General features: G+C 39.5%; 1 protein-coding gene across 4 annotated transcripts in view; it reads right to left on the bottom strand.

The window, feature by feature from the left end:
• Positions 1–24,642, bottom strand: part of LRGUK (leucine rich repeats and guanylate kinase domain containing) — a 118,278-nt gene that overhangs the window by 50,471 nt on the left and 43,165 nt on the right. For all 4 annotated transcript variants that reach the window (XM_067747060.1, XM_067747057.1, XM_067747058.1 and 1 more), the window contains 5 exons: positions 24,209–24,352; positions 18,804–18,884; positions 17,175–17,261; positions 15,728–15,834; positions 10,723–10,842 (listed from right to left, as the gene is read on the bottom strand). In XM_067747060.1, the coding sequence (XP_067603161.1) occupies positions 10,723–10,842; positions 15,728–15,834; positions 17,175–17,261; positions 18,804–18,884; positions 24,209–24,352 (539 nt within the window). The remainder of the gene's footprint in view (positions 1–10,722; positions 10,843–15,727; positions 15,835–17,174; positions 17,262–18,803; positions 18,885–24,208; positions 24,353–24,642) is intronic.

Genomic DNA, 24,642 nt, shown 5'->3' with positions numbered 1-24,642 from the left:
ACCCTTAGCATAGCCTATACACACGGCACTGAATTTGCATTTTCCAACAAAGGAATTGAGTAGCAGGGATTTTTTCAGAATTTCTAAAAGGAAGACAAAGCAAAGAAGCAATCTGAAGCTTCTAGGCAGGTAAATAAAGAGATGGCTTCACTGACACGGAGAAAGCTATGACAGAACCAGCATCCACTACGGAACTTTCTATTAAGAAGGACCTAAGATGACCTGCGGTTTTTTGAACCTGTCATCCAATTTTCACATATAGAAATGTTCGCTGTGTAGTATGCTGCCCAAATGTGAATGTCTTGAAAAGGAAATACTTCACAGTGAAAGCAATGTTTCATTAAACTCAGAAAAACATGGTGCCAGATTTCAGACGAAGCAATTTGCTTGGGCCACCACCTTCAACATCGTTCCTCTCTCCTGTCTAAATATAATTTCAATTGTAATTTACATTTCCATGAGTTTACTATTTACTAGTTAAATCACGGAAAATTAATTAAATCATGGTTTGTAATGGGAGCCATACTCCCTGTTAGTTTCATTTAACAGACAAAGAGCTGTGTTCGCGATTAACCCCAGAATACAACACTGGCACTGAAAGCCTAAGGGTGAGTCAGACATTCTTAAAGGCCAATTCACTGGCCAGCTGTCACTGAGGATCCTAACACACCAAGTCCATGGAGAGGAGGAGATGATCAGGAGGGAAAGGAATCTGGAAGGCCAGGCCAAATAACGAAATATTACTAAATCCAGGAAAATGTAAGAGGAAGAAGAAACAATGCCTAAGAAGAGCTAGCAGGCAGCTGAGGAAGTAGAAATTTTTTTAGTGTGATTCAGAAGCATGAAGATTTAGAATCTCAACTCTGGACCAGATTGCTTCAAGAAATAACTTGTTACTGCACATATTTAGGCAGAGGCTTGGCTGTGAGCACATCCAAATTCAAGCACATTTATAGCATGCCATATTGTTAGTGAGGGAACTCTTTCACTGGGTGTCCACAAAAGCCCACGTATTCCTAGGGCATTTGGTAGGCAAATTAAATTGGTCCCAATGCACAATGCAAATATATGTCAATAAACTGCTGGACACAATTTAAGAGATCACAAACAGAGAAGATTCCAGCACATACTGTGTCTGAGTATCAAATTCCAGGAAGCCACTACTCTGTCCACTTTCCTGTAACTGCATACCACTTTCTAATTCATGCCATTATCACCTGTCACTATATCCTAACCAGTCTCCTCATCTCCAGCCTTCCCTCCCCAAGCACCCTCCCAAACTGCCCACAGGGGACACTTTCTAAAATGCAGCTGTGATCATGACACTCCCCTGCTTAGAGACCCCTTATGATCAGACCCCTGTCTATTTTTCTGGTCTTCTGCCATCTTCCTCCATGCTTCAAGCTTAGCCACACTACAGTGTACTTTCAGTTAATCAAATGTGCCAGGCTTCCCTGGTGGTGCAGTGGTTAAGAATCCGCCTGCCAATGCAGGGGACACGGGTTTGAGCCCTGGTCCGGGAAGATCCTACATGCCGCGGAGCAACTAAACCCGTGTGTCACAACTACTGAGCCTGTGTGCCACAACTACTGAAGCCGGCATGCCTAGAACCCATGCTCTGCAACAAGAGAAGCCACCACAATGAGAAGCCCATGCACCACAACAAAAGAGTAGCCCCTGCTTGCCACAACGAGAGAAAGCCTGTGTGCAGCAACAAAAACCCAACGCAGCCAAAAAACTCAAATGTGCCTGTTGTTCTTTCTGCCTGGATCTCAGGCACCTGTTCCCCCCTGCCTCAAATCTCACATCCCACTTATTTTTTATTTCTCCTGTCACAGAGGCTCTTTACTTCCCTCATCATAGCACCCATCAAACTGTCTTGTTAGCATTTACTTATCTAATCTCACAGCAGAGTGTAAGCTGCCAGGAGGGCAAGACTCATGTCTGCTTGTTTTACAATTTTATCACTGGTACAATGCACATGGATGGTGCTCAAGAAACATGACTGAAGGAATAAATAAACCATTCTACTAGTCTGTCACACCTGTATAAAGAGACACTAGATTAGACGGCTCTTGGGGAGCTACAGCTCATACCATCTCATTTAGCTAAACAGCTGCAGGCTTTTATTTTACCATATTATAGTGCTAAAAATAAAATATAGTTAGTAGTCAACATCATGAAAAAGGTTACACAAATAGAGATTGCTATAAAATAGAGAAATAAGGAAGAAGTATACAGTTTTACTTTCATGACCATTCAGAGCACTTTCAAGGCCTTAAATCTGGAAGATGAACAGGCGTGCCGGTATTGCTTTCTGTTTCTCTCATTACCCAGCACTTTTCTAGGAAGCCACTGATTTGTATGGTATTGTTAAGACTGGAAATAAATGGAGAGACTCCGAAGGCAGTAAATGCCTATCTCTAGGCCACTTGTAACTAATACAAGTAAAGAAAGAACATCCAACCTATTTCTAAAACCAAGAACAAATGGTAAAATCAGATCCTTGGACAAGAGCACAATCCCTCAGCCTCTCCAATATTTGTTATACCACCGAGCCATGTTTTTAATATTTATACATCGGGATATGCAACTTACCATGTGAAAATTTCACTGAATGTCTTGGTCTTGGGTGAATGCAATTTGAAAAGGAAGACAAGGGCTTCCCTGGTGACGCAGTGGTTAAGAGTCCGCCAGCCGGGCTTCCCTGGTGGCGCAGTGGTTGAGAGTCCGCCTGCCGATGCAGGGGACAAGGGTTCGTGCCCCGGTCCGGGAAGATCCCACATGCCGTGGAGCGGCTTGACCCGTGCGCCATGGCCGCTGAGCCTGAGCGTCTGGAGCCTGTACTCCGCAATGGGAGAGGCCACAACAGTGAGAGGCCCGCACACCGTATAAAAAAAAAAAAAAAAAAGAAGAGTCCGCCAGCCGATGCAGGGGAAGCGGGTTCATGCCCCGGTCCGGGAAGATCCCACATGCAGCAGAGCGGCTGGGCCCGTGAGCCATGGCCGCTGAGCCTGCGCCTCCGGAGCCTGTGCTCCACAACGGGAGAGGCCACAACAGTGAGAGGCCCACGTACCAAAAAAAAAAAAAAAAAGAAAAAAGAAAAAGAAAGACAAAATGCTGGGAGAAAATGAGATAAATAGGAGGGAAAGAAAACATTCAAGCAAATGGCAGAGAAATGAGACTGTATTCAGCCCTTTTTCTTTCCATTTAATTAAAAATCAATAAAATATATGATGGATAAAGAATAAAATAAAAGAAAATTTAAACAACAGCAATCAACAGTCCCTCCCATCAGGAAACTTGCACAAGCTTCTTAGATAGCCTCATCCACCAGACAGCATACAGCAGAAGCAAGAAGAACTACAATCCTGCAGCCTGTGGAACAAAAACCACATTCATACAAAGATAGACAAGATGAAAAGGCAGACGACTAGGTACCAGATGAAGGAAAAAGATAAAACCCCAGAAAAACTATTAAATGAAGTGGAGATAGGCAATCTTCCAGAAAAAGAATTCAGAATGATAGTGAAGATGATCCAGGACCTCAGAAAAAGAATGGAGGCAAAGATCGAGAAGATGTAAGAAATGTTGAACAAAGACCTAGAAGAATTAAAGAACAAACAAACAGAGATGAACAATACAACAAGTGAAATGAAAAATACACTAGAAGGAATCAATAGCAGAATAAATGAGGCAGAACAACAGATAAGTGACCTGAAAGACAGAATGGTGGAATTCACTGCTGTGGAACAGAATAAAGAAAAAAGAAGGAAAAGAAATGAAGACAGCCTAAGAGACCTCTGGGACAACATTAAATGCAACAACATTCGCATTATAGGGGTCCCAGAAGGAGAAAAGAGAGAGAAAGGACCAGAGAAAATATTTGAAGAGATTATACTTGAAAACTTCCCTAACATGGGAAAGGAAATAGCCACACAAGTCCAGGAAGCACAGGGAGTCCCATACAGGATAAACCCAAGGAGAAATACACTGAGACATATGGTCAAACTGGCAAAATTTAAAGACAAAGAAAAAGGATTGAAAGCAGCAAGGGAAAAATGACAAATAACATACAAGGGAACTCCCATAAGGTTAACAGCTGATTTCTCAGCAGAAACTCTACAAGCCAGAAGGGAGTGGCATGATATACTTAAAGTGATGAAAGGGAAGAACCTACAACCAAGATTACTCTACCCAGCAAGTGTCTCATTCAGATTCGACGGAGAAATCAAAAGCTTTACAGACAAGCAAAAGCTAAGAGAATTCAGCACCACCAAACCAGCTCTACAACAAATGCTAAAGGAACTTCTCTAAGTGGGAAACACAAGAGATGAAAAGGACCTACAAAAACAAACCCAAAACAATGAAGAAAATGGTGAAAGGAACATACATATCAATAATTACCTTAAATGTGAATGGATTAAATGTTCCAACCAAAAGACACAGGCTTGCTGAATGGATGCAAAAACAAGACCCATATATATGCTGTCTACAAGAGACCCACTTCAGACCTAGGGACACATACAGACTGAAAGTGAGGGGATGGAAAAACATATTCCATGCAAATGGAAAGCGAAAGAATGCTGGAGTAGCAATACTCATATCAGATAAAATAGACTTTAAAATAAAGAATGTTACAAGAGACAAGGAAGGACACTACGTAATGATCAAGGGATAAATCCAAAAGAAGATATAACAATTATAAATATATATGCACCCAACATAGGAGCACCTCAACACGTAAGGCAACTGCTAACAGCTATAAAAGAGGAAATCGACAGTGACACAGTAATAGTGGGAGACTTAAACACCTCATTTACACCAATGGACAGATTATCCAAACAGAAAATTAATAAGGAAACACAAGTTTTAAATGACACAGTAGACCAGATAGATTTGATTGATATTTATAGGACATTTCATCCAAAAACAGATTAAACCTTCTTCTCAAGTGTGCACGTAACATTTTCCAGGATAGATCACATCTTGGGTCACAAATCAAGCCTCAATAAATTTAAGAAAATTGAAATCATATCAAGCATCTTTTCTGACCACAATGCTATGAGATTAGAAATGAATTACAGGGAAAAAACGTAAAAAACACAACCACATGGAGGCTAAACCATACGTTACTCAATAACCAAGAGATCACTGGAGAAATCAAACAGGAAATGAAAAAATACCTAGAGACAAATGAAAATGAAAACATGACAATCCAAAACCTATGGGATACAGCAAAAGCAGTTCTAAGAGGGGAATTTACAACAATAAAATTCTACTTCAGGAAACAAGAAAATTCACGAATAAACAACTTAACCATACACCTAAAGGAACTAGTGAAAGAAGAAGAAACAAAACCCAAAGTTAGCAGGAGGAAAGAAATCATAAAGATCAGAGCAGAAATAAATGCAATAGAAACAAAGAAAACAATAGCAAAGATCAATAAAACTAAAAGCTGGTTCTTTGACAAGATAAACAAAATTGATAAACCATTAGCCAGACTCATCAAGAAAAAGAGGGAGAGAACTCAAATCAATAAAATTAGAAATGAAAATAGAGAAGTTACAACAGACACCACAGAAATATACAGCATCCTAAGAGACTACTACAAGCAACTCTATGCCAATAAAATGGACAACCTGGAAGAAATGGACAAATTCTTAGAAAGGTAGAACCTCCCAAGACTGAACCAGGAAGACAAAGAAAATATGAACAGACCAACCACAAGTAATGAAATTGAAACTGTGATTAACAATATTCCAACAAACAAAAGTCCAAGATCCGATGGCTTCACAGGTGAATTCTATCAAATATTTACAGAAGAGTTAACACCCATCCTTCTCAAACTCTTGCAAAAAATTGCAGAGGAAGGAACACTCCCAAACTCATTCTATGAGGCCGCCATCACCGTGATACCAAAACCAGACAAAGATACTACAAAAAAAGAAAATTACAGACCAATATCACTGATGAATATAGATGCAAAAATTCTCAACAAAATACTAGCAAACAGAATCCAACAACACATTACAAGGATCATACACCATGATCAAGTGGGATTTATCCCAGGGATGCAAGGATTCGTCAATATATGCAAATCAATCAATGTGATACACCATATTAACAAACTGAAGAATAAAAACCATATGATCATCTTGATAGATGCAGAAAAAGCTTTTGACAAAATTCAACACCTATTTATGATAAAAACTCTCAAGAAAGTGGGCATAGAGGGAACTTACCTCAACATAATAAAGGCCATATATGACAAACCCACAGCAAACATCATTCTCAATGGTGAAAAACTGAAAGCATTTCCTCTAAGATCAGGAACAAGAGAAGGATGTCCACTCTCACTACTAGTATTCAACATAGTTTTGGAAGTCCTAGCAATGGCCATCAGAGAAGAAAAAGGAACACAAATTGGAAAAGAAGAAGTAAAACTGTCACTGTTTGCAGATGACATGATACTATACATAGAGAATCCTGAAGATGCCACCAGAAAACTACTTGAGCTAATCAATGAATTTGGTAAAGTTGCAGGATACAAAATTAATGCACAGAAATCTCTTGCATTCCTATACACCAATGATGAAAAACCTGGAAGAGAAATTAAGGAAACACTCCCATTTACCACTGCAACAAAAAGAATAAAATATCTAGGAATAAACCTACCTAGGGATACAAAAGATCTGTATACAGAAAACTGTAAGACACTGATGAAAGAAGTTAAAGATGATACAAACAGATGGAGAGATACACCATGTTCTTGGATTGGAAGAATCAATATTGTGAAATGACTGTACTGCCCAAAGCAATCTACAGATTCAGTGCAATCCTTATCAAATTACCAACGGCATTTTTTACAGAACTAGAATAAAAAATCTTAAAATTTGTATGGAGACACAAAAGACCCTGAATAATCAAAGCAGTCTTCAGGGGAAAAAACGGAGCTGGAGGAATCAGACTCCCTGACTTCCGACTAGTTCTACTACAAAGCTACAGTAATCAAGACAATACGGTTATGGCACAAAAACAGAAACAGAGAGCAATGGAACAAGACAGAAAGCCCAGAAATAAACCCACGCACCTATGGTCAACTAATCTATGACAAAGGAGGTAAGGATATACAATGGAGAAAAGACAGTCTCTTCAATAAGTGGTGCTGGGAAAACTGGACAGCTACATGTAAAATAATGAAATTAGAACACTCCCTAACACCATACACAAAAATAAACTCAAAATGGATTAGAGACCTAAATGTAAGATGGACACTATAAAACTCTTAGAGGACAACATAGGAAGAACACTCTTTGACATAAATCACAGAAAGATCGTTTTTGATCCACCTCCTAAAGTAATGGAAATAAAAAGAAAAATAAACAAATGAGACCTAATGAAACTTAAAAGCTTTTGCACAGCAAAGGAAACCATAAACAAGACGAAAAGGCAACCCTCAGAATGGGAGAAAATATTTGCAAATGAATCAATGGACAAAGGATTAATCTCCAAAATATATAAACAGCTCATGCACCTCAATATTAAAGAATCAAACAACCCATTCCAAAAACGGGCAGAAGACCTAAATAGACATTTCTCCAAAGAAGACATACAGATGGCCAAAAAGCGCATGAAAAGCTGCTCAACATCACTAATTGTTAGAGAAATGCAAATCAAAACTACAATGAGGTATCACCTCACACCAGTTAGAATGGGCATCATCAGAAAATCTACAAAGAACAAATGCTGGAGAGGGTGTGGAGAAAAGGGAACTGTTGCACTGTTGATGGGAATGTAAATTGACACAGCCACTATGGAGAACAGTATGCAGGTTCCTTAAAGGACTAAAAATAGAATTACCATATGATCCAGCAATCCCACTACTGGGCATTTACCCCGAGAAAAACCATAATTCAAAAAAATTCATGTACCAAAATGTTCATTGCAGCACTATTTACAATAGCCAGGTCATGGAAGCAACCTAAATGCCCATCGACAGATGAATGGATAAAGAAGATGTGGTACATATATACAATGGAATATTACTCAGCCATAAAAAGGAACGAAATTGGGTCATTTGTAGAGACGTGGATGGATCTATTGACTGTCAGACAGAGTGAAGTAAATCAGAAAGAGAAAAACAAATATCGTATATTAATGCATATATGTGGAACCTAGAAAAATAGTACAGATGAACCGGTTTGCAGGACAGAAATTGAGACACAGATGTAGAGAACAAACGTACAGACACTAAGGGGGGAAAGCGGCAGGGGGATGGGGTGGTGGTGGTGTGATGAATTGGGAGATTGGGATTTTCATGTATACACTGATGTGTATAAAATGGATGACTAATAAGAACCTGCTGTATAAAAAAATTAAATAAAATTAAATTCAAAAAATAAATAAATAAAATAAACAAGAGCAAGGACTTGCCCCTGAAGATGTGCTTTGGTTTTATCATTTGTTTTAATTAGAAAGTTGCTGCATGTAATAGTAGTACTATCTGACTTTCTCAATGCTTGAAATTACTAGCTCCCTAATACCTTTTCTTATCCAGTGATATGCTCTCTGATCCTTGCTTTGGTGAATGATGTGCTATTGAACGAGCCCTGACCTCTGCCCCCATGAGGGTGCATGGTTAGGCAAGGCTTCTGAGCCTGTGAGGGAGGTGGATGCATGAGTGTGGGGTATTTATGGGTGTCTTTCCTCTTGCTACTAATCCCATCCAGAGGAGAAAAACAGCAGTGGCAACAGTAACAGTATAGGAGCAGGAAGCTAATTTTAGGATTATGTTTTGTCATCTTGTGCCTCCACACAAACTGCATATGATGCTAACTAAGGTCTGAGTCCCCTACCAGGTTATAAGTTTCACTAAGGCAAGGGCCTCACCGATCTTGTTCCCACTGTATCTTCAGGACCTATCACATGGGAAGAACTCAATAAATATTTATTGAAAGAATGGATGAACAAATGAATGAATTCCTTCATCTCTCCATGTATCCATCAGTGGAGGTTGGGAAAAACCACCTATGCTTCTTACCACAGTTATTTCCCACTAAATTTTTCATATAATACCATTAATTCATTCATCCATCCATTCACTCAATCACTTAGTCTTTCATTTAGCAAATATTTCTCATGCATTTATTAAGTTCCTGGCCTTCTGCTGAACGATGAGAACTCAGTGGTGAACAAAGCTGACATTGGTCCCCACCCTCATTGGGCTTACAGTCGAGCATGGGAAACAGGCATTAAATACATCATCCCAAGCTTGACGGATAGACATTCTAATAGGGGAAAAGCAGGATTTAATGAAAATGAACATTGAGGGGGCCTATCGAGGTGAGAATGTTGAGGCCGACTGGATCAGAATCCTGACGATGAGTTAATAAACACCTCTAAGAACACATCTGGCCCAGCGTGCCTCAGAGTGCATATCACAAACAAATATGAAGGATAGGCTATGAACCATTTGCAACAGAATTGGTGTCAGAGATGTGAAAGGACTTCTAACCAGGGAAAGCTTTGGTTTATGTAAGTCTTTATGTAACCAAAGTCTTCAGCAAAGCTTTGGTTTGCTGAAAGGTTCCAGGTTTATACATTAGCACGATAGTCAGGATACACCTTCCTGCCCTAATTTGATCGTCCGTTCATTGTGCTCCACTTATCTTTTGAAACAGGTTCAGTACCGCTGTATAAGCATAATGACACTCTGTACTTTTTAATTCTGATATTAAGTTTTAATTTATTTTGGTTGCTTCAGGGTGTTTAGAATATATTAATGAGTAAATTATTCTACAGTATTTGTATTCTGGATTTGTTCAAATGAGGAATGTAATTTTAGATCTCTAGATAACTAGACCTGTTTAAAACAGTATTTACACTGTCTGAACATGTGTAGCTTAAGGGAAGGAACCTGTGTGCAACAGCATTAGAGAATAATGTGCATTTCTTTTTCTTGCTGTCCTATATATCTTTGCAGTCACATTCTCAGCTCACTGACAAACATCACTAATCCAACAGTAATGTCTCTGCCATACCTAAAACAATAAAAGAGGAAACCAGTTTAAAAGGTCACAGCAATAACTAAATCTGAGACCCAGACACCTTTAAAAAGTCTGTAAATCCAGCTGAAGATTTTCTAGGATGGTTCTAGGCTTTTGGATATATTCTGCTATTTTAACTGAGTCATTAGGGAACCACACAGCAAAATATCTGCTCCAGAAAACTGAAAGTGTATTGAATGCTAACCTGAGGGAAAGGAAAAGGAAATCTTTTGCTGCCATTTCTCTTTCCTTCCTTCTGAAATATCCCTCGAAAGAGAAAGACCCGCGTGGAAATAAAGCAGCTGACGTGCTGGCAGCGTGGGCTCCAACAGAGATTAGGAGAGGCTGTCACCGGTGCACAGACCCACCCACCATCCATCACAACACTGTGATTCACGTTGTCACACCACATGGCAACAGGAGGAGCCCGTGTTCCAACACCATGATGCTTTATTACAACCACGTGTATTTCCAAACCTTGGGGCGTGATTTCGGCTGTCACTGAATTAAGTAAAACATTTGGAGGATTAAAGTAAAAAAAAAAAAAAAATACAGTGAATATCACAGTGTAATAACTGGCAAAGAAGCTCATAAGCCTTCTATGTACGTTTTAATAGCCAACATTAGCAATATCCGACATTTTACAGCCTTACCAGCCAATAAAGAAACTTACCCGTATCTGAAGTAAGTGCTGAACTGTCTGCAGAGGTGGTGAGCGAGTTCTTGTTTACCACATGCTTGAGGACCAGCTAATACCAACATGGGATAAGGGGCATCCAGACTAGGAAGGGTGCTGCAACAGGGCAGAGTAGACATGCATATTAATGCATCCAGTGTGTAAAGTGTCCATGTCACAATCACAATTAATCCAGTAATCCAGCATTTACTATATGTAGACACTCTATGGAAGGATGGTCCTACTTTCCAGAAGCAAGTCGACTGCAAAATAGCAAAAATATTTACCTTAACAAGATTTTTTAAAGGAAAAATATGGTAAGAGATATTAATTCTTGGTTGATAAAGTATTCCCCCCAAGAACTTCAAAATGAAAGAAATAAGACTGCCCTCTGAGAGGTAAACTTTAACATCTGTATCTATCCAATTAGAACACAGATGTGAAACTAACACAACATTGTAAAGCAATTATACTCCAATAAAAAAAAAAGAATACTCATGTGCAAAGAAAACAGTAATCACTGAAATTTACCTGAACAGTTACTATATGCCAGGTGCTATTCTAGGCGTCTTACATGCATTACCTCATTTAATTATCACAGGAAGCTGTAATAACACTTAACACATAAAGAAACCGAAGTACAGAGAGGTTAATTAACTTGTTCAAAGTAACAACTAATAAGTAAGAGCTTATATATGAATCTCGGCATGGCTTCTGGTCTAAAAGACCAAAGGACTAATTTATATAAAATCTCTTGCAACGTGCAGAGCTGAAGTGTTTGGGTTCCACTCAAGACACAAATTCTAGAAGTATGGAATAAAATATAATATTTTGAAAAAAATCATGGTTGAGGTATAGATTCTGTGAAGAATGGGGGCAGTGCAGCATAATTTTTCAATCTCTCTGAACACTCACAGGAAAACAGAAAAACTTGAGAACAAAAGCCCATGGAAAATGTGGATAACAAACCAGATGAAAAGCCACAAACCCGCAAGATGTTTACGGCACTGGAAGCTGGGCAAGAGGAAGAAGGAGGAAGCAACGGGCAGCGTCTGAGAACAAGGGAACCCCAAAACAATGGGTATCCAGCAGAAAGCAGGCAGGTTGAAACTGCAACGTCCAAAAGCCTACACGTGAATACTCATAAAAGCTGTATTTGTAGTAGCCAAAAACTGCAATCAGCCCAGATGTCCTTCGATGGTTGGTTAAACTAATTGTGGTGCATTCACACCAAGGAATACTACTCAGCAATACAAAGGAATGAACCATTGATATATTCAACAGAGGCTAAGTTAAAAAAAAAAAAGTCAACCCCAAAAGGTTATACATACACTCTATGATTCCATTTATATAGCCTTCTTGAAATGACAGCATTACAGAGAAGGGGAACAGATTATTGGTTGCCAAACGTTAGGGAAGATAAGCAGGAGGGAGGTGGCTGCAGCTATAAAAGGGAAGCAAAGGGATCCATGTGATAAAACTCCTGTATCTTGACTGGAGTCATGCTCATATGAATCTACACATGTGATAAAATCGCATAGAACTAAATGTACACAGGAGTACATGCAAAACTGGTGAAACTTGATAAGGTTGGTGGCTTGTATCAATGTCAGCTTCCTGGTTTTGATATTCTACTTTAGCTAAGCAAGATATTACCACTGGAGGAAACTGGGTGAAAGATATCTAGAATTTCTCTGTATTATTTCTTACAACTGCATGTGAATCTAAAATTACCTCGAAATAATTTTTTAAGTAATTAAAGGAAAGAATTTTGAGAGAAAGTGAGAAATATTGAGGATAGGCAAAGGAGACCTTCTTCCTGAAGAAGAAAACCAAAGATAAGGAACAAATATTAAAGACTGTCATTCAAGAAAACCTTTCTGAAATTAAAAAAAATAAAATAACACTATACAACATACCTGAGAATATTAGCCTAGAACAACTGGGCTATAAATGTTGTAACAATAATACCAAGACATAGTCTAGTAAAATTACTGGGCTTAAAAAAAGCTGGGGGGATTATTCAGCTAGAAAAAGAGAACACATGATTTATAAGGGGAAGAAAATTAGATTGTCACCAGTTTTTTGACAGCAATGTTTTGCACCAAAAGAAAATGGAGAAACCCTTCTAATATTCTCAAGGGAAAAAGTGTGAGCCATGGACTTTACATATAGCAAAAATGACTTTCAAGTGTAAAGGGCAGAGAATATTATCAACATGCAAGATTTCAAGAGATACTGATTCCACAGCTCTTCCTAAGGAATCTGCTAGAGAACAAGCTTCATACAACCAAAATGACTCAAGAGGAGGCATCAGTTGTAAGGGCTGGCAGTGAGCAATAAATATGCCGTTACCCAGAAAAGTAAGACTAAATGACAGCAAAGGAGAAAGTATAGTGTGTGATGGATATATGTTCTGACAATATAAATACAGTACACTATTTTTAAAATGGAGTGATTGATGCTTATATAAAATATATAGAGTAGGCAAATTCAGAGAGACAGAAAGTACACTGGAAATTACCAGGGACTGGGAGTAGCAGGAAATGGGGAGTTATTGCCTAATGTTTACAGAGCTTCTGCTCAGGCTGATGAAAAAGTTTTGGAAACAGATGGTGGTGATGGTTGCACAATGTTGTGAATATAATTAATGCCACTGAACTGTACGCTTTTTTTTTTTTTTTTTGCAGTACGCGGGCCTCTCCCGTTGCGGAGCACAGGCTCCGGACGTGCAGGCTCAGCGGTCAGGATCTTCTCAGACGGGGGCACGAACTTGTGTCCCCTGCATCGGCAGGCGGACTCTCAACCACTGCGCCACCAGGGAAGCCCTGAACTGTACACTTTAAAGTGGTTAAAATGGCAAATTTTATGTGTTTTTTATATATATATATATATTTTTTTTTTTACCACAATAAAAAACAATGAGGGAATGGTTAATGGGAGGAACATAGGCAAAATATGTTTTTCATGTTTCCAGTAATTATTACTACTGGTATTCTGACACTGTTGTGGTGTAATATGGGACTTTAAAAAAGAGCAATTATGGGATATTCTAATTCCATCTTCCTCTGTCTTTGGTGAGGGAGAAAAGGAGATACAGATGTAACAGAGATGAGATTAAGTAAAAGCTCAACTACAGTCTTGAAATTGAATTGTACCAATATGAATTCAGGAGGTGTTTTAGCATCTATCTATAGATGGATCTATCTAAATACAGATTAGATAGATATAAAAGATTGAACAGATGTAATAGGTAGGTACAAATAGGCAAGATAGGTGGATGGATAGATAGAAAGAAAGAATAGATAGATGGATCAATGAATGTAGGGAAGGAAGGAAGGAAAGAAGGAGGGGAGGGGAGGGAGGGGAGGGAAGGAAATATATCCCTAGCTCTGTCCACTAAAAGACGTGGAAACAATGATCAACCCAGTGCCATGTTTGTCTCTAGCACCCACATTATGATTGGGAAATACCATTTCTCACTGAAACAAACCAGGGCTTCTTGGAGAAATGGCCGATTCCAGAGTTTGGACAGGACTTGTACAAGATCAGCCTGGAGAACCTTGTCATAGGTGAGAGCAAGAAAGCTATCACTGACTACCAGGCCAGAGTCAAGGTTCTGCCATGTCATTTCAATATTGGATCCTCACCCCAATCCCGCCAGAAGAGGGGACAGTGATTCCCAAATATCACAGCCTAAAAGTCCCAAGACCAAGAGTCAGGGTTCCTCTCCTAGAGCCTGACTCCTGGGGCTGCCAGGGAGCTGCATCCTGACTCAGAGTGGGAAGGGCATGGCACCCCTGCTCCTGCCTCCATGAGCTTTTCAGAGTGAGCCCTGCTCCATCCCGGAGCATCTGGGGCTGCTTGGCCATTTGCTCTTCTCTGCCTGACAGTCAGAAATGATCCAGAAATACGTGTTTATCAGACATTGCTGTAAATTTCTTTGATACATATTTTTATATAAATGTACCCTAAAGCATGAAACAACTAGCAATCTCATAAACTAGAAAAGAAATACAATGAGGACATAAATGCCCTTCTTTTAAATCAAATGTGCTTTTCCAGATGTATGCAAATAAATGATAAATCATTTCACCTAGAGAGCTACCATAAATATATAAAACTGTCAACATCTACATTATTAAATTACATGTAAAAAATCATGTCCTGGACGCAAAATAAAACATCTTCTCTCTGTGGGAAACCAACTGTGTGAAGTACAGGAGCAGACCACATGAAGAAGAGAAGCCATTAATAACCAAGAGATTTTACAAGTAATTTTAAAATGCCTTTGGGCATTGATAGAATTTCTGTATTATACTTATAGCGTAAATGGCCATCTGCTCCAACAGACTGTTTAAAAAGATATGGAGAAATCGTGGTAAATTTATCTTCGAACTCAGAGGTAAGAGATGCTGTTCCTGTGTTCAACCAAGCTGGATGACTTCTCCCTGCTAGGTTGCCTGGGGCTCAGGGCAATCACTGTAAAGACTGTTTCGGGTTTCCCTCAGGTGAGGAGGGCCTCCTTCTAGGGACTCTCTAACGTATAACCTGCGGTCTTGGGTGCTCTTTGGCAGGGGTATCTAGCATTCACGCACAGCTAAGGAGAAACTGACAATGGATAGAGATCGTCACAATTCTCTGTTAATGAGGCTAAGGTCTGTGGTTCTATCCTACAGCAGAAAAGTTGGCAAACTTTTTTTCTTTTTCATTTCACCATCCTATGTCACAGGCTAGCCACCATTCAAGGGTCCAGATGAAAGAGGGATGTTGAATCTACTCATCACCACACTTGGGAAAATGCCAACAAGTGAGCCCCACATTCAAACATGTGATGATAATATACTATATCTGAGACTATACAGCCTGTCAAATAAAGACCTGATCCCCTCCCTCAGAGAGGTGAGAAAGGAATGGGTCACAAAATACAGGGCTAGGGAAATGATGAGGTTGTCCTATGCTGGCTACCCCGTGTTCTACCCAAAGGGTCCCTAAGAAATACCTGTCAAAGATCCTCTGTGGCTGCATCAGGCTGTTGAAAACATGGGTCATGTGATCTTGGGCTGCGGCCACTTCTGGGGGAGGGTTGTATTTGTTCACTGCCGCGACCTTTTCCAGAATTAGAAATGCAAAGGGAAAAGAAAAAAAATTCATTTTAAAAGGAAGACAAGCCTTAGATTTTCTATAATGAAATGTACTAGACACGTGACCAGGAATCTGTGTTCTGTCTTCATGTCTACTCTAACTTTCCTAAAACCTAAAGAATAATAATTATTTTAAAGTACTGAGCTGGAGCCCCTTGGTCACCTATTTCTTTATACTCCCTGGTTTGAAAGGAAAAAAGCAAAATCAAAACCTCTAAAGTCTAAGATGACCTTTAATATAGTAAACATTTCAACTTTTAGTATGAAAAGAAATAAAATTCATAGCTCTAGATTCCAGGTAGTTGTTACTGCAGAATTTTTCCTCATGCCATCATGCCAAGAACTATTCCTATGATCTCAAATTCTACTAAACCTCCCCCTCTTTTAGTGTAACTTTCTCTTTTCAAAGATATGGGCCTTTTCCCCACGATGGACAGTTCTCCGTCCCCCGGCCTTGTCATCCCTCTAAATACACTATTCTTGTCTACCATACCTTTATCTAATGCGTGGTTTTAAATGTTATTCCCTTCGCACAATGTTAAAGGGAAAGAGAAATCTAATAAGTGCCTTTGAGTGAGAGAATGATAACAGACTTGCATCTGTAACTATTTTTTAACCAAGATTTCAGAAAGGCATTTATGAAGTGGAATATCTGCCTCTTTGCGTATTTATACCTGCTTTTTCATTCCCATCTCAAATTTGCATCCAGTGTAAGAAACCCCTCATTAGTGGAGATTTCAGCTGACACCAGTCATGACAACATGACAAATTAGCTTCCACAGGTATGGAAGGGGCTGGCAGGTGCTAGCATTCAATGTCTGGTTACTCTCAACTTGTGTCCAGAAGAATCATTATCTTAAAGAGTAGCATAAAGGATTTAAAAATCAGAGTATTGATTTATTTGAGTCTTTTCGATGATGTGTTAGAATGACATTATAATTCACTTCATTATTAAGTGAACTTTTCGAGTAACACAGATAGGATCACACACCCTCCAAATATGATAGCTATCATCCAAACTAACAGTCGGCTATACTGCTGCCAGCCTATGTACACGGGGGCTGCTTCTGTTTCCCACAGCCAGTCTCCTCACTGTACCAAGAGCAGGGCTTTCACTGCATTTGTGTTGACACTCAGCTCTGCAGAGGGTGAAACAGATAGATCCTAGGACAAGGAAACGCCCCCTAAATAATGACTGTACATACTGTTATGTAATCATTTATGGATTGTATTGGTCTTGCAGCAGGCAGCATGAGCTTTTGAGCCTATCAACTCATAAACACAGGAAATGATACGATTACATACCTTTTCTTCCACTCTTATCTTCTTCTGATCTAATTCTGTTAATCGAAGTAGCATAAAAATTACGAAGGAACAATAGTCAGATTCTTCCTGTTTAAAATATCAAGAGGGTTATTCAGTTACCTTCCTTTTCCACTAGCAGTCTACTTTCATACTAACGCTGTCATTCATTCACACTCACACACACACACACACACACCCTGCATAGGTCTTTACATTTTCAGCTTACCAGTCCCCTTATATTAACAACTCAAACGCAGACTGTGCCTTGTAACTTATAAAGCTTTTCAAATGTGTGATCCTGTTAATCTCCCTGTGAGATAAGCAGGACAGCTCTGATTATGTTCGTTTCTAAAGAAAAAACAACTGAGGCTCGGAGAAGTGAAGTATTTCATCTAAGGTTCTATGGCCAGTGACCCAAACCCTATCTTCTAATTCCAAAGAGTTTCATTAATTTCTAATTATTTATTACTTTGTATTGTTTTATATTAATTTGTATGATTAACTATGAATTTGTTTTACAATAATAAAATGATATTCACTTACAGAACAACCCCCATATTACGCCCTATCATCTTCTGTGTTAGGATTACCTGCCTTTTAGAAATATAGTTACAGTTATTTTGTATTAAGAAGCTACATCTCTTTGAAGGGAAAGATATTAAGTGGGTGATGCATTCTGAGGATGAGAATATACATGAAATGAATATACAATGGTACCTTTTGTGTACTTCAAAGTGCAAATGTGGGGGAAGTTTATATATAAATGAGTTAACATGTGAAAGGGTTTGTGCTATTTATTTATGCAAACACCTAGATGCTCTTTACGGATCTGGAACTGGGAGGGATGGCCACTTTAAACACTTTCTTTCCTAGGGATGCTTTAAATTGCCTGCCACTATTCTCATACCAAACATTGTTTTTATTTTTAGATCTTATTTTTCATTTTGATTTTTTGCCTGCCCGGACACGTTTCTCAAGACACACACAAAAAGAAAGGTACTCAGAGATACATACAAATTCAAGAGCCTATGGAAAGGCGAGTGAAGGATATAGATAGAAAGGGGAATGAATGACATACGCACAAAGAAGGAGGGACAGATCTGAGGCGAAAGGATCTATCACTGGGGGAAAAAAAAAAAGAATCCTGAAAAAGTCTGAAAGTTTGATATCCATAGGTGAAGAATCAGTAGGAAATATATGATTTTTTTCTATAATCATTTTACAATGCCAATTTTACAACAATCCCAAGGCGAATTTCTTTAAGTGTCTAATCTTAGACTTTCCCCTGTTATTAAATAGGAACCACATTCCGTCTACACCTCAGGCATCACGCATTCTTTCATGTAAAAGGACATTGCTCTACAATCTCAATAGCTCCCGCCTGATAATCTTTATTACCACCCGGATGAGTCACAAATGACCACACAGAGTAGGCAACCAGTATTCAATTTCAGGCTTTACATGCACCTATGGTGGTACATAGGTGCGACTTTGCTTACACCTTCTAATAGAGAATGAAGATAAACACACCTTATTCACATTCCTGATGTTCTATCAAAAGCACTTCATGAAGAATTTCAAGAAAGTCCTCATCCCTCTCCTCTGCCCCCAACATAAAGGATGTCTCACCCGAATTGGATTTCTTAGAAGATTGAGAACTCGAAGGAGACGTAGGTTTTCAATGTATTCTATTTCACCCAGCTCAGCAATCTGTTTAATCCAAAAACAAACACACACACACACAATATAATCAACAGACTAAATGCACCAAGACAACAGAGAACGTAATACAAGAGGAGCTACTTTGGATCCCTTAAACTCAGCTTATTTTAAAAATTGCTCTTGTGGCTATCCAGCTTTTTAATGAGACTCCACAAAGCTACACAGAACAAGGGAATTATTGCATGCTCCTTCAGTAAATGCAAACTCACAGCCACATTTCCTTTTTTCCTCTCTGGATAGACAACAGTGAGGTAGATGTTTCTCATCTCACCCACGTTTATCTTAAGGCAGAAATTAAATAGCACATAGAATCAGAGAAACCGCAAAAAATGCACGCAAGGGCTACATGCTTCTCCCCATCACTATTCTGCCTAGCCTCCAGCTCCCCAATCTCCCTCCCCAACGCTGCTTCTGCTGGTTACTGTGGTCATCTGTGGCTGGGGAAGCCTTCTTACTGCATGTGCATGTGGAGCTCTATCAGTTTTTCAATGAGATAATTGTTTTAAGAAAAGGTAAACATGGGAGATTGTATGACATATTTCTTTTCTTTTTTTTTTTTCAGTATGGGGGCCTCTCACTCTTTGGCCTCTCCCGTTGCGGAGCACAGGCTCCGGACGCGCAGGCTCAGTGGCCATGGCCCACGGGCCCAGCCGCTCCATGGCATGTGGGATCTTCCCGGACCGGGGCACAAACCCGTGTCCCCTGCATCAGCAGGCGGACTCTCAACCACTACACCACCAGGGAAGCCCATGTATGACATACTTCTTGATGTGAATGTTACATGACTATTCACCTTAAAATTCTTTGCTAAACTGTACGTTTATGTGTTATACACTTTTTTTGTCAGGTAATGTTTCATGACTTTAAAAAGTAAGAGGGAAAAAGGTTGCTTGATAGTTCCTTAATTTGAGCAGGGATAGAGCTTGGGTGGCAGCAGGCCTGAATTCTCCACTAAACTAAAGACAAACAGTTTTCCTTGAATGTCCTGTAATTAGCATAATTATAATCTTATTTCAGATGTAGATGCTGAACTTTTACAAAAAATTAATAATCACTTTTTCATTTCTATTTCTCCCCAAGTCATTTCTGCATGCATGGTAAGATCACTCCAACAGCAGAGTCACTAATAGTTCCTGAGTTATCCAATGACAAAATGCAGTTGAAATGTAAGCTATTCCCAAAGCTAAATCAGGGGAGGAACACATGTGCCATGTTCTAAGGATGCCATTTTCAAAGACATAATATGAGAGGCCAATTCCGAGTTACAATATACAACCTGCACACATTAATCTGGTTATAGCAATGTTATGCTTTTTCCATAAGATGACTAGACTCTCCATTAAACTGCCATTTGGATCATCTACAAGATAAAAGGATCAATTTTTAAATACTGTGCTATTTGGGAAGGTGGAAGAGTCACTTTGGTTCACACTGCTCAATCAATCAATAGATTGATTCCCCTCTAGCCTACAGCTCTTGTGTTTGGACCTAACACAAATGTTAGGAGGAGATGTTTCCTCGCAGCCAACATGTCTCACCAACGCATCCTGGCCACGTGCACTTGCAGTCATCGCTGGTGGGAGTGGATGTGCTACACATGCATAAGCTATAAACCAGCTGTCCCACCTTCAGGAGGTTTATACTGAAAAGATCATCAGACAGACGAAAATTAGATACATGAGCATTCGGTCTAACGTTTTGGTAAAAGTTTAAAATTTTCTCAATTCTGAAAAATTCCATCATTATGTGATTAAATGAGCCATGGCACAGTCCCGCAATAGGAACACTAGGCAACCATTTTAGAAGATGGTAACATCGATGGCGCTTAACATGGAAAGATCTTGTAAATGCTGTGAACACTATGAATAGAATAATCACAGACTATGTAAAATGTTATCACTAAGATGTCAGTTGGGATGAACCAGTCTTTTGAGAGTCAAATGAGAGGGATCCAGCTCCCCTCCCAGTCCTTTCAAAGGTAGGATGAAGTGGGTAAGGGCAGAGGGGAACACATGTGGAGGCACCTGGCTACCAGTACCCCCACCTCTGCTGAACTGGTAATGTGCACCAGACACGGGCCATCCTGCATGCACCGCCCACCCCGTCCTGCAGACCTCACCCGGCAGCAGACCCACCCTCATGTCTTCTCTCTTCAAATGCCAAGACCCAAGGCTGTGTGTGTCACAGGCGATCACAAAAGGTGTACAGACAGAACTCCCCCAAACCACCTTAAGTGAAACACTGCCAGAAAGATTATATTCTGAAAGGAACTTCAGCCATCTGATGCCAAGAATGTCATACCAGCAGCGCTGATCCCCAGATTCCAGTCTACACTTCTTCCCTGATCTCCTCTGCCCCTGTTGGCTACTCCCCACCAAGCAGAAGCCTTTCAACTTCCACTATGTAGGGAGGAGTTGGCTCCTTTCTTTGACATTTCCTTTTAAGCCATGCTCTCCAAGCCTAACCATCCAGACCTAAAGAGGCCTGTTAAGTCTTTTTCGTAAAATACATGCTAGATAGAGAGAGAGATGAAATAATGACACCAAGTAAGACTCAGAGAAGTAAAAGAGCAGTCTCTAAGTAACTCCCAGACCAATATTTTGCTTCTAGAAGAAAAGGCTGAGGTTGTAATAGAGTTAACATTTGGGGGATAAGTTTTAAATGATAGAAATGACTTCAAATCTAACAAGGATTGCAGAGTGGAGAGTGACAAAGGCCCCCAAATCACCAGCTCATGATGAATTTGCAAAAAAAACTTAAAAGAGATGTTCAAATGATCATGTAAAGCTACAGCAATGTTTCAACAGCTTATACCAAGTAAATAATACTGATAAAAGTGCTCCCAATAAGATAATATTCCTAACATCAAGTTAATCATATGAGAAGCAATAGCTATGTTATGTTTCTCTTAAATGATAAATCTTCCATCCCTGATACACAGTATTCTCAGTAGTGCTCGAGAAACCTCTGAGGAAATCTTTGGATGGCTCGGCTGACAGAATATTTCACATACTGCTGGTTGTTCCCCAACCTGCCCAGCGGGGAGTGAGGGAATTGTGCCATTGTTACGGACCCCATCGCTTGTTGCCAAAGGATCCCTCCTTTGGGACGTGTGGCCACTTTTTTCTTTTTTAATGGAGTTTCTTCAACATTTGAAAATTATAAACTCTGTGCTTCCCTAATGATCCCCCTTTTTTTCTTCAACTATTTCAAATGTAATTTGAAAAGTCTCCTGGAATGGAAGAGAACACCATACTATTCATGAGGTCTTTCTAGACCTGTGCTACCCAATATGGTAGTTACTAGCCCTATGTGGCTACTTACCACTGGGAATATGGCTAGGATAAATTCAAATGTACTGTGCAAAATACACAATAGATGTCCTAAATGTGGTATGAAACAACAGAATATAAAATATCTCATCAATAATTTTTATAAAGATTACATGTTGAAATGACAATATTTTGGATATATTGGGCTAAATAAAGCAAAAAATTAATTTCACCTGTTTCTTTTTACCTTTTTATTGGGGCTACTAGAAAATTTAAAATTACACATGAGGCTCACATTATATTTAAGCCAGAAAGCACTCTTCTAGATCATGACAACACCACACACTTTTCTGAAGGGAGGGCCATTAGCATTTCATTTAATGTATTAGCCTGCAGGGTTAAGAACACTGACTCTGGAGGCAAATCATTCTGTTTGAACCCTGGCTCTGCTACTCACTGGATATGGTATAACTTTGGACAAGTTACTTAACGTCTCTTTGCTCTAGTTTCTTCATCTGTAGAATAGCGATAATAATAGGGTTATAATGAGGATTAAATGAGATGATATATGCAAAGTGCTTAAAACAGTGCCTTGTGCATAAATATGCAATGAAAATCTCTGCATTATTTTATGACTGTAATTGTCATTATTATTACCATTACTCCTTTTCCTAAATCCTGAGATGCACTCAGTTGAAATGTAATGAGTGCATTCTGCCGTTTGAACACCACCTGTATGTATCTGCAAACCATTTTAATGGCCATTTCATGAAAAAGACACTAAAACCATATGAGACAGAGATTGGGCTGACTTCCTAAGACAGGTGGGACAGTGAACAAAAGTCACCCACTAGAATTAACCTTAGAAGTTAACAAACAATTTAATATGCAAGCCAAGTGAAAATGAGGAGGAACAGTTTTTGCCTGTGATTAAAAATCCACTTCTTCCCAGACCTAAAGATTGCCTCCTTTTCTTGATTTTTAGAAATCTAACAGCTAATGGAAGCTCATTGGAGAAAGAGTCATCAGACCCAGCTGATAAGCACCAACACAGCCGAACAGAGAAATATCTCCACAGGAACGCATCTCACTCCAGCTAGGATCTAGGTCTCTTTCAGGGTTAGCCAAAATTTTCATCTTCAAGAAGAAATAACCATTCGTCTTCCTTATGAAATCTTTCCCCAAAATATGAAAAAGTACTCGAGATGAATAAAATCAAAATGTAGATCTGATTGCATAAGAGGTGAGTTATAGGTACCAACTTAATACACCATGATTAGGAGCACAAATGCTTTATTAAAAATAAAATGTAATTAAGAGTGAAAGCCGGGCTTCCCTGGTGGCGCAGTGGTTGAGAGTCCGCCTGCCGATGCAGGGGACAAGGGTTCGTGCCCCGGTCCGGGAAGATCCCACATGCCGCGGAGCGGCTGGGCCCGTGAGCCATGGCCGTTGAGCCTGTGTGTCCGGAGCCTATGCTCCAAAACGGGAGAGGCCACAACAGTGAGAGGCCCGCGTACCGCAAAAAAAAAAAAAAAAAAAAGAGTGAAAGCCAGTTGGTGAAGTAATGTGTGCATTAAGCCAGATAGGGTAATTTGAGTAAGTCCAATCCCCAACTCATTCGGGTTGGGAACGTACCCTATCGTTACAAATAGGATATAAGAATTCACTTCCTGTGTCTCTTCTCATTAAATGGGACACAGGCAACACCAACCTGAGACTATTCTCTTGTCTCTAGTTTCCCTCCTCTGACACGTCAGACATTCCTAATGCCATCTTTCTACCACAAATTTCACACGAATATATCTACTTCACAAAGTCATGTGCACCTGGTTGCAGTTTAAACCTTCAAAACAATGTAATTAGGAATCTTCAAATGTTCAAAAATTAAGAATTATTACTATTTAAAAAAAGCAGTCCTTCAACTGTTGCTCTGGGAGGTTTTCTAGAATAACTTTCCTAAGCTGGCATTGAATGTGATAGCACTTGAGAAATAATTATAGACACTAAAACCAAGACATATAAAGTATAATATGACATTACCTTATTATCCTCAAGGTTGATCACTTCCAAGAAGTCATGACTCTCCAAGCCTTGGAGGCTACTGATCTGATTGTGGCTCAGATCCAGGATCTGCAGGACCCTTAGGTCATCCAAACCTGTGATCTTCTCAATCTGGTTATTGCTCTAAAATTGATAAAATACACTTAATGTCCTAAAGGGAAAAGTGTAATGACAAGTTTTCATCCTGGATACTGCCCCAAACCTCTTAAAATCAGTAAGACATTCTTGTCCCCCCTCCCATTCCCATCTTTCACCTCCCTAAACACATATACATACACCCCAGAAAGAAATCCCAGTCTTTCAGCTGGAAGACTCAGAACATAATATTTTCGCTAGAGGTAAAGCAGATGAATGTTTGAATCAATAGGAAAGACAAAAGCTAGGTAGTATAAGCTTCTGACATTGCTAACCTC

This window comes from Pseudorca crassidens, chromosome 8 (genome assembly GCF_039906515.1).
Source record: "Pseudorca crassidens isolate mPseCra1 chromosome 8, mPseCra1.hap1, whole genome shotgun sequence".
In the NCBI taxonomy this organism is placed as follows: domain Eukaryota; kingdom Metazoa; phylum Chordata; class Mammalia; order Artiodactyla; family Delphinidae; genus Pseudorca; species Pseudorca crassidens.
This window is presented reverse-complemented; position numbering and strand designations above follow the sequence as displayed.